This window comes from Hippocampus comes, unplaced genomic scaffold (genome assembly GCF_001891065.2).
Source record: "Hippocampus comes isolate QL1 unplaced genomic scaffold, H_comes_QL1_v1.1 scaffold261, whole genome shotgun sequence".
NCBI lineage: Eukaryota > Metazoa > Chordata > Actinopteri > Syngnathiformes > Syngnathidae > Hippocampus > Hippocampus comes.
In genome coordinates this window covers 4,901,826-4,918,587 of record NW_017805824.1, presented here as the reverse complement: position 1 = coordinate 4,918,587, position 16,762 = coordinate 4,901,826, and the positions used below count along the sequence as shown (strand labels likewise).

Sequence of the window (16,762 nt, the reverse complement as noted above, 5' to 3'; positions counted from 1 at the left end):
CAATGAAGACCACAGGGATGACATCAATATTAAATCATCTGCCCTTTCGTTTTCTTTCGCACATGCCGTCACGAGGGTCATGGACGAGCTGGAGCCAAATTTGAGCAAGAGGTATAGGTGACACCCTGGACTGGTCGCCAGTCAATCTTAAGGCACATATAAACAAATGAGCATTGACATTTTGCGCCCCGGTCAAACGGTCACTTGTTGCCACCAAATACTCCTCATTTTGACCAGTGGGTGACATCACACATGCATCAGTTACCCAATTAAAGTGACGAAAAATGTAGGGATGCGGCAACCGACTCATTTTTTTCATGAGGCCATTTTCATGTGATGACATCACACAGGTCCCGCTTTGCACTCCTCTGAGAAAAAAATAGCTCTGGACAATAACCGGTTGGTTTTGGTAGGCAGGACGTTCAGTCACCAAGCATACCTGGCAGCAACAAAAACAACCCTACTATGAGACTCCACATGGAGAATTTAGAACTGAAGAAGCCTTTTGGATTCAATCTGAAATATCTTCACCAAAGAAAGAATCCAGTTGCCTCGATTCAACCTTTGTGTGTTTCATTATACTCATTCCACAACCTCAGTGTCACCGCATCTAATTGGCATCATTGATCTGGCTCACATGATAAAGAGACCCATAATAATCAGTGCAGGTGAAACAAAAAACAGCTCCCAGTTATTACTTTTGTCCTCCTCCGCCATCAGTCCCAAACTACCCAGCCCCCCTCCACTTCCCCGCACATCATTTTAACAGACCGGGAGTGCCGTTTATTTGAAGAAAATGTTTGACACCTGAAGACGTGTGGAGGTGAAGGTAGGGGGAGGGGCTTGAGCCGAATACGAGCCGAGCTAGATGAGATGTGACAGGCCCGTCACTCTTGTCATCAGCATGGCACAGCTGCCACAGCCCTATTTCAGGAAAATTAAACGGCCTTACGGTAAACCGGCCTGCCGGTTGTGGGGGAGGACGGGGGTGGCGCCTGGCGCGCCACCAATCGCGCGCATGACAATGAGAACGCTTGTCGTATTCCTCTCTCCTCCTCCCCCCGCCATTCTCTCTTATTGACATGGTAATAGATCCAAATTGATGAAGACACTTCACTCATTCAGTGACAAGTCTACTGGCGCGCTCCATAAACGCGCTTCCTCATCCATCACTCATGAAGAACCTCCCTCCGGCGTCTGCTTGCCACTTGTCGGCCGGGGGGGACATGTTTAATCAGCTAATTTACTCTTCGTTGGTCACCATTAATGACTGCGCCACTACAGGATTAGCTTGTCATCCGATGCTCTTAATCAGTACTGATGAACTGCTCATCACACTATTAGCCTCCTTTTGCCTTTGCCACGCTTAGCAAAAGGTTAGAGGCCTGCATTAAAAAACAATCTGCTGGGTCACGCTTCTGTTAATTAATTTGCGACAACAGACACTATTGTTGTTTATCGAAGCACCTTCACAGTCGGGAAGACTTTGCCGCGTGACCTTGACGGGTGACAAAAGCCGATATGTTCTCAGAAAACTTTCCGTGTCATTTGACCAAGGCAAAGTGATTGAGAAAACAAGGGAAACGCCTGAAATAAATGCTAAACGAAGTCTTCTCACGGCCAAGTGTCACTCGAAAAGAACCTGCTGCGTGAGGTAAACAGCTTGATGAGGAGTGGAAATGTGGTGGGAACTCAAACATCATTGCTAAGTGGTATACATTCAGTAAGTTTGACTTCATGCGTGCTTTGTCTTTCCAAATAATGTCTAATCCACAGAATTTTAGGTGGCCTGCAATGTAGTTGGAGAAACATGGCAGGGATGAATAGTGGAAACGGGGGGCCTCTTCAAATACTGATGTTTGCTTCAAACCTTTCCTTTTCTTTCCTGTCCGAGTAAGATGACCGAGAAGAACTTGGAGGAAAGGTTGTTTGACTGATGAAGGGGCCTCACTGGAGCATTCTAAACAACTTTTACAAAAGGGCAGGACATCTTTGTTCCCCCATAATCTTTCACGGCAGTAATATTTCCAGCAACAGGTCATCAACGTTCGTTAGTGCACGTTCACACTAGAGTCTTCCTTCCGTTGAACTAATTTTAAACTGCGCTTCTTAGGTTCAAAAGGAAGCACTCACTCAAGTCATCTCACCTTGACCTGATGACATTTCCCACAAAGGTTAAAGAAAGGTGGCATGAAAGGAAGCAGATATGACTTGTTGGAGAGCTCCGGGTTGCAAGTGAGCTCGAGCTTCTCAGCTTCATGGCGAAGACTATGAATTAGAGCGAGACCAATTATTGGCTGGCCCAATCATTGACCAGGGTGATTGTATGTGCTGATATGTGGCAATCTGACAAATTTCGGCATAACTGAAAGTTTAACATTCCAGTAAGTTTGAAATTTTGGAAAAAATAACTTTACTTGTTTGAAGTTTTCATTGAACTTTACCATAGTTAAAGAAACGCTGATGACCCTGGGAGCTCCCTGAACTTTTTACATGTCTATTGTCTAAGATGCACTGTAAAGACATTTCAACAAAGAGTTGGAGTTTGCATTTTTTTTTATTTGAAAGTCAATCTTTTCCCTTTAAATGAAATTGAATATCAGCTACAGATATCTGTTATTAGCCTTCTTGATGACTAATAATTGGTATCAGCCCTGAAGAAACTTCAACAACTAAAACCAATTTAGCTCTGTCTGAAGATGAGGTTCTTGCTATTTCCACACAAATGCACAGTTCAAATTGTCATACCTATAAACGATTCACAACATCCGACCTGTTCTGACCCTATACGGCAAATAACAAGTATCGATCCATCCGCACCAACTACCACCCGAAAAGACTTATTGTTGAGGTCCATTCCGTCTAATCACTTGGCAAAAGAGTCTGACGTTTACAGAAAGAAAGGAAGAATAAGTAAATAAAACCATCTCTGGGCCAGCGTGTTGCTCTCACCTTTGCAGATGAAATTACCCGAAAAGCTGTTACAAATCAATATAATCAATGCAATCAGCTAACTGACACAGGCAATCTCCTGCCAGTAAGTAAACTACCCCCGGTGGAGATATTTCAATCTCCAGTGCCATAATTGCCCCCAAGGGTGACTTTAAGGTGCAGCATTTTGTACACTTAATTAAATTAGTGAGCTCGGTGGACAAGGTGGCTTGACGATCTCGCAGAGGATGGATCGCTTTGGCCCTCAGCCAGTAATTAAGGCAATACCCTTCCTGATTGCGCCAATCCCCCTTAATGAACTCGTTATGCATTTTAACCCAAACACACCCATGAATAAACGAGTGAGTGAGAGGAAAGCGTCTGCATGGAGGGGGGAAAAAAAACAACACATTTTAAATCATCCCCTCAGTGGTGTAGACGTAATGGCCATATTTCTCCCTCTTTCAGATGCAGCCAAGGGTAATTTGGACATGAGTGACAGCGCAAGTTCTAGGTCCTTGCAAATAAAACATTAAGTAAATAGGATCTTTTGGGGGGGGGGGGATTCAAGAGGTATCACAACGTTTCTTTGTGAAGCGAATAGAGTGAGGAAACTCACACCTACAACACATCCCAATTTATGCGTCATGATTTAAAGGGGCGGGCTTGGACCAGTTCAGCACTGACCCATAATGCTTTGCTAATTAAATATCTCACTAATTGATTCACAGCAAATCAATAAACCTCTGGTTTATGGTGAGAGAGTTGCAGTCAATTGCAAAAATGAAATGCAAACCCAGATTAACTGGCTAATGTGGAAAATCCGATTGAAAGTGGCACTCAAATGAGGGTTGACCTGACGCTTGTATTGTATGACATCATTTCTGCCAGCACTTGATAGCGAATAGAAAGGTGTGTTTGGAATAAAGAGGGGCACAGGGGAGTCTGGGGTTCCTGGGGGCACCTGAGGAAGAGATCACCTATGATATGATTATTTCAAGTGTAATGAATTCTAATACAGTATTGGTAAATTTAAAAAAAAAAAAAAACAGCTCCGTAAATACAAGTTAGCATTTTTTTTTCTTCTTCTTCTTTTTTTTTAATGGCTGGTCATTTAAAAAAAAAAAACAGCTCTGTAAATACAAGTTAGCATTTTTTTTCTTCTTTTTTTTTGGCTTGTCATTTGTGTGTGCTTGTGCCTTGGAATGTAATACGGGCAGCAGTATAAGTGTGACATCCGACTGATCTGGGTGGTTGTGAGGATCATAAATCCAGCCGGGGGGACCAGTTTCATTTTTGTCAGGGAATGTGCACACCAAAACAAATATAACCGAGGTGCGTAATAAAAGGGCACTATTCATTCAAGATGGAAGCAATATAACAAAAACACTGCAAGATTTATCCAATACGCTACCGATTCAAAATTTGCCAAACTTGCATATTTTCCATTTCTTTTCAACGTAATTGATTCTACCATATGTTAGGTGGACATTTGCCATGCTGTTGGTTCAATGTTTCTGTTCTGTCGTTGCAGAACTGAAACGGCATGAGCGTCTCTCACACACGCGCGCATGCATACACATACACACACACACACACACACACTCGCTGATGATGTGATGTGATAATTGATGTGTTTGGTTACAAGTGTTGAATCAAGTCAAGAACAGCACTGTGTTTGCATCTGAGAGGTGTTCAGAATTATTTGATTAACTTCACAAGAGGACTAAATATTCGAACCACCAAGTATGACGCAGTGTAGTTTCACACGACTGAGAACAACTATAATCATATAAATGATTAAAATCTTACTATGAGAGTATTATCTTTGTGGATGCGCATTTTTTAAATCATTTTATTGTTCATAATGGGTGAAAATGGTTCGCTTAAAAAAAGTCATTTGGGTTGAAGTTTTATTGTACATTACTAATACTTAACATACTGTTTAAAAAAATTCTACCACCCTTCTGACATTTCAAATACATTTTGTGTGTGTAACAAATTGCTTTTGTGTATGAACACAAAAAAAATTCCAATAAAACATTTGTTTAAAGAAAAAAAAAATTCGGTCTGTATTTACATGCAGGCAAAATTGATGGCACTCCTCATTGAAAAAATATTGAAACTGAAGAGAGTGGAATTTGCTTTTTTGGCAAGTCACCTCAGCTCCATGTTTACGGATGCAAACAAGAAGCACACACACAAAAGAATGCCGTAACTGCTATGAATCATGGAGGAGGTTCAGTTTTGTCCCAGCAGACGGTACAACGAAATCCTAAGACTATCAAGACACTCTGGAGAGAAATGTGCTAACCAGTGTCAGACAACAGGTCATGACCCAAAACACACAGCTAAAAATAGCCAAGCATGGCAGATCTCAAACCACTGAGTGCTGATTTAAATCCAATTGAACAGCTTTGGAAGAAGTGACACATAGCGACTGTGGAAGGCATCCTTTAAACCTGCGAAAGCTGGAAACTTGCTCATGTGGAGTTGGCCAAAATATCCTCTGAGTGAGTGCAGCATTAACCTCAAAAGTTTGTGCAGCAAAACATGAAGGTAAGGGGACAAGCCGAAAGCAAAACATGACATATCACACTTGACCTAATAATGCTGTTGGAACTGAAAAATACAGCAAAGCCAGAGTTTCATGAAATTGTTTTCAGTAAATGTTTATTTCTAATAACCTCTGTCAGTTTCAAGCTGATTCAGTGACAATTGCGGATATGCCTTTCTTTGATGAAACTGTAAAAATTTTGGCCTGCATGCGTACTCATATATTAGATGTCATTCAACTGCGTGATTTTTCTGCATGCACGCCGACTAAACAAGAAAGCTTTCGTCATTACTTTTAATGACACACAAGAAAATGTATGATTGAAAGAGCAATAGCATTAGTCTGATATAATAATAATAATAATAATAATATTCATGGTTGTCATTACAGGAATATTAAACAGTCACTTTCAAACACTTACTGAACCAGAGTGTTAATTACCGCTGAAATAATGACAGACAAGGATCAGGTTGTCACGGCAAATAATACAAAACATTATGTCATCATGGATTTTAAAAAAAGTACCATTAGAGTTTAGTAACAGTGACTAAGAGACCCATTGAGGGCAAGCCCTGAGAGAACAAAAGTGTATAAAAGTCACACATGAATGCAAGCCTACACTTAACATTAACACAGTGTGGGGGAGAATGTTGTTGCACGGTGTTGGAATTACAGTTAAAACGTCTCAAGTCATTATCAAAATGATTAAAAGCTTAGTTGGTGATCTGTGGAACAGCACCCGCTCGTCTGTGGTGATGTAGTGCCGCCGTATGGTCATGAGCGGCATTGCAATAAGTCACTGCCACTTCAGTGCGGTTTTTAAGATGATACTTGTTGTACTTACTGTAGTATATTTGGGAAAACATAAGTTGCATACCGTAACTAAGAAATGTAAATACTTCGGAGTAATCGTGACACAATTAAAAAAAAAGTGACATCTAATCTAGCCTCTTTGTTTTGGCACAGAATGTCACCTTGTACTTTCAGCCCCGTGAATATTTGACAAAAAAATATAAGCCATTACAAATGTGCCCGTGCTCACCAATGATCAAGCTTTCTGATTTACTCAAGATTTAACAAAGCACAATATCGTCAATCGTTCAAAATATTGATTATTATCGAACTATCAGGCGCCTGCAAATAGATTCCAACAATTTGTGGAAAGCTCTGAGGTCAACGTTTACTTTCTAGCTTGTAACCACCTCATTTGAGCACATAAGGCACATAAGAACAATTTTGACAATGCAAGAATACAATGGAAATCAAAAGCGGAGAAGAGAGAATGGAGATTCTATTTAATGCATTTTGATAATATTCTCAGCTGATTTGCACCGCACAAGTTGTGTGTTAAGCAGCAAATCATTGAAAAGTTAAAATGGTGATCAAAAGAATCTCTTGTTTTTTTTTTTTCACCAATCATTTATAAATTAAGGATTTCTGAGGATAAAATAGGAGCCATTCCTCAATGTGTGCAAAAGTCCTTTTAGACCGTATTGGTTTGGGTGTCTGGGCTGCAACTCTGCAGGTCCTTTACCTGCTCAAGTACCCAGCTGATGTTCGGTCTCTCCTGGGCGTTGGACACCATTATGGAGCTCAGCAGCAACTGCAGCCCATCTGAGTAACTGGGGGATAGACACGCAAAAAGTGAATTAGGGAGGATGCGAGACATATTGACGACAGTGAAAAAGCTCCACTACAGGGGTGCCTTGAGATAAGCGTGACCCAACTCACGAGTTTCTATCATTCTGACAATTTTTCATTTTGAGCTCTGCTTGAGATGCGACAGCTGTATGGTGGCAGTGAATTCAGTTCAACCTACTTCACAACAAACAGCAGTTTGGAAAATAGTGAACATATCTTCAAAAATTCCCAGTTCAAGTTTCTGTCAAACTAATATAAAACAAAAGAGTACTTCACACGAGTCTGTTTAGCTTAAAGCTAACATGTATGGAAAATGCCTTTTACATGCTAACGGTTAGCATTGATAGAGAGAGAGCGAGAGAGAGAGAGAGAGAGAGAGAGAGAGAGAGGGAGAAGAAGAGGAGAGAAGGAAAGAAAAAGGGAGAGAGAGAGACAGAGAGAGAGAGAGAGAGAGAGACAGAGAGATTGAATCATTCTGTCAAGCTACTATTACATAAAGAATTTCAACCTCGGTGTTCAGCCTAAGAACAACTCACCTGCAGGGCTGTGGGATGTTCACAGGGTTCTGAACTGCCAAGGCCACACTGTCGCCTCTCTGAAACACAAGGTCGTAGGGTCCTTCCAGCACCATCATGCAGTACAGCACGCAGCCCAATGACTGCATGAGTACAGCAAGAAGCAAAGTAAGGCAGAGGAGCATTTGACAATGTCACTTTGGAAATAACATTCACCAATTAAAAGTAAAATATCAGGATTTACCCAAATATCTGTGCGCTCATCGATAACACAGTAGCTCTCCACATTGAAGAGCTCAGGTGCACGGTAGGAAATGGTGCATCGCTGGGCAGCCCAATCCTGTAAAGTCATTGCTTCTCTGGTACCCCGGACCTGGAATTGAGTCCCAAATGTGGAAATAAAGTGTTTCCAAGAAAGTTGGACAGTCACCCCGAATCAGCCCCAACAACTGAATCTTTTGTCATAGCCATCAACAGTGTGGGCCTGATTTACGAAACTTGCATAAAACGCTAATCTGTCCAAACAAATCAACATGGAAGCTGATCTGATAACCGGGCATACCTGGGATTGGATTTGCAAAAGGGGCAAATTAGTTGTTTCAATCCAAACGCCCAAAATACTCGCATAGTAGATGGAATACCACATCAGCAATACAATTTTGGAATTTCTGAATGATCTCATGGGTGACTTGAAGCAAGTCTCAAGAAGGAGTCATGCCTTACCACCTATGACAAAACTCTTTTTCATTGCATCTTGATCATTTTAATGCACTATGGCAATTATTGCTGTCTTCTCCCAGAGAAATGCTTCAGATCTGCTGTCACAAGTTTTAAACATAATGCTACCTCGGAGGGGCAGATAATGTACATCAATACAAGTTTAATCAAACAAAGCATGACTTTTGTGCAGTTGCAACTTGCTGTCTTCATCCAAATTATTGGAGCGATAGACTGTGTTCAACTTGTTCCCCCCTGAAACATCTAACAAATGGTAATGGACAATTGTAGCATAAGCTTTCTTCGAATGTGTGTTAGGATAGACCTCCTGAGGCACTTGTTTGAGACAGACCCAGACATGATCTTAAGTTGCTGGATGCTGTAACTTTCCACTGCTACTGCCTTGAATTTCTTTATCTACTGCACCCGAAGCTTACTCAAACTGTATCATACCAGTTAAGACCATGGAGTCATACATAGGAACAATACAGAGGCATTGTTTATGCAGGGTCACCCTCTTGAGAGGGCGATAGACCAAAGTAGGAGAAAAGGAAGGAATAACTAGAGGGCGGTAGACACTCCCCAGCCACCGTGCAGAGTATGTCTTCAAAGCCTGGGTATCAATGCTTCTGACATTAAAAACATTATAAACTGAGACAATAAGGTTCTCTGTTAGTTAATTCTAATGAGGCAGATATTAAAGAAAAAGATCCAGAAGAAGTTCAGATGGACCTTAACGTGCAAGCTGTATGTCATTCAAAAGGGGTCAAAACAAATGTTTGCCTCTTTCACTCACACTTCAAATGTCATCACTTCAAACTTCAAACATTTTACATTGCGGTGCTCTCTAAAATTGTCTATGGTAAAAAACAAACAAACAAACAAACACAAAAACATTAGAGCTACTGAAGCTAAAGTTAACACCCCTTATTTGAAGAGGCCAGTCTCCACCACTTTTACACCTGCTGCCAATTGTGCCGCAATCTTTGTTGACCATGCAACACCCCCCTCCGACAGCGCGCACAATCTATTAAGAGTGAATCTGCAATTTCGTGAAATGTAGGATCTTAGTCATCAGGCCATATGCGAATGATTCTCATAACTTTAATCCCCAAACTTGCAATTTGTTGTTTGTGGAGCCAGTCACTTTTAAAACACACAACACAATTTTCTCAGTAAATATTATTAGGCAAGATACCTAATCCGACCAGTCTGTCAAGATGGGCCACAAACCAGCCAGCTGTACTGTATCTTAAATTACACACTCTAGGATATGTTAATCGAGTCGTCTCATAAATATTCTAAATGCTAAAGAGCTCTTACCTCAATGCGGGCTCTATTCATAGAGCCCAAATCCATCAGGACGGGGCTATCATCCTCATTCAGAAGCACATTTGTAGGTTTAAGGTCTCTGACCAAACACATTGAGACAATTAGTATTCATTTTGTGACTAAAATAAAAGATTGCAGTGGTACCTTGACTGGGGTTCCTACAGCTCAAGAAAAGTTAAATTCAAGACTCTTCTTCCATTTGAAATGAAATGTAAGACCAACTCCACAATGTTTCCAATGCCCATGTTGTGTAAATTTACTCCAGTACATTAATAATGCGCATATTTTCTTGGCCAAAAACACATCACTCTTTTGTTGGTCATGACTGCATAATGTTACTGAGACAGTCTTTACGACTGTCAGGTTAGTTAGAGATTTGAGACTATTTACAATCATCACACGATTGAAGTGTTGACATTTTTCAAGACTTTTGAAACTCCTATGTCAATGTACCACTGTATTTGGGTGCAGGATTGTATGAAACGTTCTTACCGATGAGCATAACCTTTGTCATGGATGGCCTTGAGTCCTGAACAGATCCCACGAAAGATTTTTAAAATCTGTTTTTCAGGCATGTAGCTCCCATTTTCTCGAAGCTTCTCCAGAACTGACCACAGACTTCCCTTCTGGTTTTTTTTTTTTTTTCCCCACACAGACAGTATGAGCATCACGGTATTTGACGGATGGTTGTTGCTTTGCAAAAAAAAAAACAAAAACAAAATTGAAGAAGCAACTTACTCTTATGTAAGGCAGAAGCAGCCAGGCTTCACTCTTCCCATTCCGCTCAACAAAGGTGTGTGCCACGAGGCTAAGTACATTGGGGTGATTAAACATCTGATGCATTTCCACTTCCGTCTGGGCTTCCTGGCGGCCTTCTCGATCATGACACAGGATTCTCTTCAGGGCATAGAATCGACCATCCTTTACCCCCTCAACAAGGTCCACGTAACTGAAACCACTGGAGAGAGAAATTATGAATAATTCTGCATTTTGTTGAAAGGCAACTTTTGTCAAATAAAAAAATACAAATACCTTTGCAAACCGGTGTGTGTTTGCATCAAAAAGGGACCATATGTGTTATCTTACCCCTCGTCAAGTTTCTGCAAGAAGTAGTATTTTTTGCTGTCAATGGTGATGGAGCCACGGGAGCAGATGCACATAGTCTGCCCCATCTTGACTGGAACATTACATTATTTAAAATCTAGAAATAAATATAAAGCTCATTAGAGAGATGGAAATTAATTTATTCAACAACATTTTGCACAAGGATCGCAATCCTCATGTTTTGTGGTGGCGGGCGGTGAGTTTAGTAGCTGGGTCTACAGACTTAATAATCCAACTCCATATATATATCTGTATATATATATACTGTATACATACATACATACATACATACATACATACATACATACATACATACATACATATACACACACGAATAGTTTTAAGTTGTAATATCACCATTCATTTGGAATAACATTTAGGACAAACATAGTCCCTGAATAAAATTAATATTTTGAGTGAGTTGGTTTTTGGGATTAAAAAAAAATACACAAAATGACTTGCACCTAATATTGGTTTGCTGTTCAGCAGTTTTGTGCTGTCCTTTGATTGCACATTATTATTTTTAACATCCACATACAAGTACTGGAGGCAGTGCATCCAAGAAATATGCTAGGAAATATGAATGGTGATAAAATTCAGGATTTAGGATTTGAATATATGCAGTGATTCTGATAATGGTTAGGCCACCAGAAAACGCCTTGCTGGCTTGCCAGGTGTTTTGGAAGTGAGGAATTAAATTAAACATTTTTATGATTGTATTTACATAATTCGCCTTCGGGACGGAGTCAACCAAACGTAGCCTAACGCGGCTAAGTGTGTCGGAAGATCTAAACTGCATCACGCGAATAGGTTGTATTTTGACCTTTTATTACAGTTGAATAAGTGAGCAAAAATTATACGTCTTCACAACGTGTATGTTTACAGGTCTAAAATTGTAATTACGGGACTGGAAACAAAATTCTCTCTCCACGACATTCTCACCTGATGTAAACATAGAGCAACTTTCACAAAACGCCAACATCATGAATGTGAGCAGTTTTTGGTCCTTTGTTACCTGATAATTGCGTGAAATGATGCGCTAACATGGAGCAATGAAAGCTTACCTATTGGTGAACATCAGCAGACACCCTGCGTTCCGGTTGTATGACGTCACGGACTGGTATTCTTCTTCTGTACCAAACAGAAGAGTAAACCTTTGTGCGAGCGCCAACATGACAGCCGATGTCCAAACTGTGTAATTGCACTACGGGAGTGTTGAGCGGAGGAAAATTGATGGAAAGCTGTCATTAATATCCATGACCATAATTTATCTGTACGCTTTTTTTCCTCATTCGTAGAACATTTTTGCTAGTGGGACAACTGCATGTTACAAAGAGGCAATACTGGTTATTATTTTCTTCACTGTCATAAAGATGTCATAGGGCGAGATCTGTACCTGCAAAATGAAGCACATTTAAAATAAAACTAAGTTTCCTTTATTCTGAAACTTTGATTCATGATTAATCATGCAAGTATTGACATTTTGAAAATAGCTGTACGGCAGCTCACATTTTGATATTATTATGGGGATTTTCTTGAGGCAGATCACACTACTTTGCACGGAAAAGGGAAAGTAGGTAAGGGTACATATAGTGAGTGAGTACTTTAGCCACTTCTGATTATTAAGTGAAATTTCCAAACAAGTGGATGAAAAAAAACGACGCATTTATTCGTCATTGGTGGCGCTAAAACGCACACAATCGAAATTAGAGCGAAGAAGATGTTCGAGCAGCTGCAGCCCATTCATTCAAAATGGCGAACCTAGAACGCAACAGGAGAGACCACCGCGACGACGGAGGTGATATCTGTACCATTTTAATTTCTTTTGCTAATCTTATACACGCATTTAAATTAGTCTTTGTTTGCATTGATTCCCATATTCCTAAATCAGGTAGAAAGTATGTCACTTATGGAGCCCTTGCTAAAATATAACGAGCTAACAAATCAAGTGTTGTTTAGCGAAGATACCATTGTGTTGACGTAGGTTGGAATTACGTTGAATAAAAAAGCAATGATCAGCTGTTAATCAACGTATTAGTGTACCTACGCGCATTTTTTTAAACAAATGGTGAAAATGTATTTAAGATGGGTAGCGAAGCCCATACTCGAAGCAGTTGTGAACGAATTTCAAGATGGGCAATGCACACATGAACTAAATTTAAGCGTTTTGTGTGTCACATTTTGTGGCGACAAACATAGCCGTGCAGGTAATGCTGTTATTTAGCTCTTTGTAACAAAACCGTTGTTCACCTTGGTGAGTTGTCTTGCCTCAAGCAGGGCCGCTGGAGGAGGGAGGCAGAGTGAAAACTAAGCCTGTCTCTTGTAGCACGGTGGGCGGAGGAGCGAGCAAACTCAAACGCACATCACAGCATCTTTCATCAGACGATGAGGACGAAACCCCGACAGAAACACCAGCGCCCCGCAAAGCCTCCAAAATACGCTTCGGCATGAGCTGCATTAAGTCCAATCCTATATCGATCAAGCTTGGCGCAAGTGTAAGTAGGTTGGGTATTTGATTGGGTTACTTCTTGAATTGGTTGTGAGGGGCAGTCTCACCTTCTGGGTGACCATTTGTGGTTTGAATCTGGACTTTGGCCTTTCTGGGTGGAGTTTGCATATTTTCTGGCTTCTTCCCATATGATAAAAAAACATGCATATTAGAGCAATTGAAGACTCAGAATTGTTCTATGGTGTGATTGTAACTGTGAATCTTTGTCTATACCTTTGGCAAGAGTCGTCACACTCTGTACTTCCCTGTTTTGTTCCCATCTTCGAAGTCACCCGCATCTCAATCAATCAATCTGTCAACCGTGGTTGACTTTATCCGTCTTTATTACATCGTGTCATCATCTGCAGAGGTTAAAAAAGTAATAACCTCATTTTGATAAATATGAGTATAACATGCAGATATGTTTTCAATGGTAGGGAGCACAAGTAAAATGTTTTCAAAAAAAGATATACTAGAGTAAGGTACAAACTTATGGAAATAAATCGACCTAAGTGCATAAATAGAGCATTTGTATGTCTCATTTCCCACCACAAGATTTAAAGGAGGGCACAGATCGGCCTTCAAGATACCGAAAGCAAAGCAAGACTTTTTAGAATCTTTTTTTTTTTCCTTGTCCTTGAGAGATTAGCAGAAAGCGTTTGTCAGCTAGCATAGGCTTTGCTCACGCGCGACCTGAATGAGGGCAGCCAATATAGAGTTACTCTTGAGGAAACGTGCTAAAGCCCATATTTATGCATTATGCTGTAAAGTTTCACGTCCCTCTCTTCTCACAATGTTGCCTTAGAAACCCAAAGAGCCTGTACCAACAGCCCCTCCAAAAAAGCTTGGACTGGCATCGGTTTTCAATGAGGATGATGACGTGAGTACTGAAATCAGACTTTTTTTTTTTTAACGAGACAATCATGAATGGAATTTCTTGCTTTTTAGCTTTTGAAATATAATCAAGATATTGTGAGCTAAAAGCTTTCATATGACTCAGAGAAGCAAGGTGATGGGGTAGACCCTTGTCTTTTTCTTCCTGCTAAGATAATAAATATTCTTAAAGAGACACGTCAGAATTAGATACTGTTTCTTCATCCCATATGGACAAACACATACCAACAACAGGAAACACATTGACGCAAATGACCATTCCTGTTGACATGCTCCACATATACATGTACGGCCCTCACTGGCCGGAAGGCCACCAATATAAATAAGCCGATAAATAAAATGTTCTCATTTTACAGAGCGAGCCGGAGGAGATGCCCCCAGAGGCAAAGATGAGGATGAAGAACATCGGCAGGTACTTCACGACTACATTGTTTTATTTCAGCCTAATCCTGTCATTCTAGACACGACAGTGAACTTTCACATAAAAGTATTGCTTTGGCGCTGTTTTGTGGCGTCTTGGTGCCAGTTAATTATGTGAAAGTGATTTGAGGAGCACCATTCAGACAAAAGTTGTGCTTTGCTGCCCTTTTGTTGCATCGTGGTGCCAAGGAACTATGTGAAGGGGTCTCAAACTCCGATCCTTGATGGCCGCTTTCCTGCATTTTTTTTTAAAATTTTCCCTCCTCCATCACACCTGATTCAAATGATCAGCCCATCAGCAAGCTCGGCGGGAGCCTGAGAACGATCCTGATCTTTTGAATCAGGTGTGTTGGAGGAGGGAAACATCTAAAACATGCAGGACCCCGGAGTTTGAAAATTGTACTTTAGTGGTATGTAAAATCAAAATAATCACATGAATTAAATGTCAACGTTACAATTCTTATACATTGAATAATTATTCCGGTAGAGCTGTTTGCTCTATTTCAGTGCAGTGTTGATGTTGAAACAATGCGTTCGCAGGTTTCCACAATTCATTTCACTCCCTTTTTGGAGTGCTGTATATTTATTTCCGTTTTAAAATTCAACAAGTTCTGTTAAAAGTAAATCAAAACTAGAGGTTCGCCAAATTAGGATTGAGTACAGGCCAGGTGCCGTGTTTTTTTTGTTTTGTTTTGTTTTTTTTCCCATTAAATCAAGTTCAGTCAACATTTAACATGTTATTAATCTGGAATCTTTTTAGGGAGACGCCGACATCGGCCGGACCGAACTCCTTCAACAAGGGCAAGCAGGGCTTCTCTGATAATCAAAAACTTTGGGAGAGGAAGTTGAAGGCGCACACAGACAAATAGTGAAACAAAACCTTTTTTTTTTTCTTTTCCTTCATCTTCTTCTTCTTACATTATGGTTAAATCCCACCTGGGATCTCTACAAAGGCTTCAATTATTGGAGTCTCCACTTTGAGGCTGCCCTACGAAGCATGCCTTTTAGTGTTCTCTGTTTAGGACCTTAATCTGTGTGCTGAGCAATGAGAAACAGCAATATGTGATGAAGTCAACCGTGTAACATTTGCTGCACATTACATCTAATGGCCAATAAGAAAGGTTCACATCTCCCGCTTCTCGCTGCTTCTTCGTACGCATACCTGGCGAAAGTGTACTTTACTTTTGAGTCGTTTTGTGTATACATGTAAATAGAAGTTTGATTCTGTTTTTTTTTTTTTGTGTGCGCTTGTTTAATCCATAGTAAAATTGCAAAGCGGTAGAGCATTTCCGGTGACTTTCCATGGGAGGTTAGCGTTTGAATTTTAATTATAATGTAATCCAAGCGATGGCTTGTGGGTGGAAAACCTCGTAAAAACTCGTAAAAGAACACTCATAAGGCCAGGCTCCTCCGTAGGTGGTTGTTTTAGTCAGGATTCTGCTAAAATATAGATTGACCAACGATAAATTCCCTAAGAAACAACCTTTAATTTTTGTGAATTATTGGTTTATTCCCATTAATTCCTATGGAAAGTTGCCGACATTGAACATTTGCAACCCAAGTACTCAGTTGAATTTGTCGTATTCAAGAATGACTGTGACAGTTTTTTGTTTTAGTGACCTAATGTATTCTTTTTTTGTTGTTTTTGTCGCCAGCTGTGCCAGTTTATACCCCCTCCTTAAACTCCTCTATTGTATTTTGGTGTTTTATCACATTATGAAACTACACACGTCTCTCATTTTATTGGTCAGACAAAGAAATGAAATCTCGTTTTAAGTGTGAAACCATGCAAATGTCTGCCCCTAAAAAAAAAAAAAAATCATGCTAGCGATAAGCCATAGTCATAGACAAGAATTACCAGAAATCAACCCTTTAATTGATGATACAAAAAAAGAGGATATACCCTAAGGAAGAACAACATAAATCACTAAGACGTGCTTTTTTTTTTTTTTTTTTTGCTTTTGTCTTTGTTTCAGTTCTGTTACCTGCAACTTTGAAATCAATGAATTTAAGAATTGATAACTTGAACTCTGACTACACACTATAGAAGATTGTTTTAACAGCCCAATAAACACTTTGGAAGATATTTTTGTTGTTTTTGTTTGGAATAAAAAATGCAGACACCAACATCACATGAAAACGTTTCCTCTCAAAGTTTAACAA

The 16,762-nt window shown here is 40.1% G+C and overlaps 2 protein-coding genes across 4 annotated transcripts; one reads left to right on the top strand and one right to left on the bottom strand.

Moving 5' to 3' along the window:
* Positions 1-5,584: 5,584 nt before the first annotated feature.
* Positions 5,585-11,934, bottom strand: stk16 (serine/threonine kinase 16). Of its 3 annotated transcripts, none has more exons than XM_019886764.1 (8): positions 11,862-11,934; positions 10,780-10,894; positions 10,432-10,651; positions 10,186-10,319; positions 9,685-9,772; positions 7,889-8,017; positions 7,666-7,787; positions 5,585-7,110 (listed from the first exon to the last, which is right to left on the bottom strand). In XM_019886764.1, exons 2-8 carry the CDS (start codon positions 10,863-10,865, stop codon positions 6,972-6,974), a joined length of 918 nt encoding a protein of 305 aa, XP_019742323.1. In that variant the 5' UTR covers positions 10,866-10,894; positions 11,862-11,934; the 3' UTR covers positions 5,585-6,971. The 3 variants fall into 3 exon arrangements, with proteins under 3 accessions (XP_019742323.1, XP_019742324.1, XP_019742322.1); XM_019886763.1 differs by lacking the exon at positions 11,862-11,934 and adding an exon at positions 11,813-11,834 and having other exon boundaries at positions 6,972-7,110; XM_019886765.1 differs by lacking the exon at positions 11,862-11,934 and having other exon boundaries at positions 10,726-10,817.
* A 558-nt stretch (positions 11,935-12,492) lies between these two features.
* pcnp (PEST proteolytic signal containing nuclear protein) lies at positions 12,493-16,685 on the top strand. Its single transcript, XM_019886766.1, has 5 exons — positions 12,493-12,595; positions 13,075-13,292; positions 14,091-14,165; positions 14,536-14,591; positions 15,360-16,685. Exons 1-5 carry the CDS (start codon positions 12,550-12,552, stop codon positions 15,466-15,468), a joined length of 504 nt encoding a protein of 167 aa, XP_019742325.1. The 5' UTR covers positions 12,493-12,549; the 3' UTR covers positions 15,469-16,685.
* Positions 16,686-16,762: the final 77 nt, after the last annotated feature.

Coding starts and splice junctions, on each gene's coding strand:
- pcnp (XM_019886766.1), top strand. CDS start 12,550: ATGGCGAACCTAGAACGCAACAGGAGAGACCACCGCGACGACGGAG. Junction 12,596..13,074: donor AGACCACCGCGACGACGGAG/GTGATATCTGTA, acceptor TGCCTCAAGCAG/GGCCGCTGGAGGAGGGAGGC. Junction 14,166..14,535: donor TTTTCAATGAGGATGATGAC/GTGAGTACTGAA, acceptor CTCATTTTACAG/AGCGAGCCGGAGGAGATGCC.
- stk16 (XM_019886764.1), bottom strand. CDS start 10,865: ATGGGGCAGACTATGTGCATCTGCTCCCGTGGCTCCATCACCATTGAC. Junction 10,320..10,431: donor TGCTTCTGCCTTACATAAGA/GTAAGTTGCTTC, acceptor AAAAAAAACCAG/AAGGGAAGTCTGTGGTCAGT. Junction 9,773..10,185: donor GACAAAGGTTATGCTCATCG/GTAAGAACGTTT, acceptor GTGTTTGGTCAG/AGACCTTAAACCTACAAATG.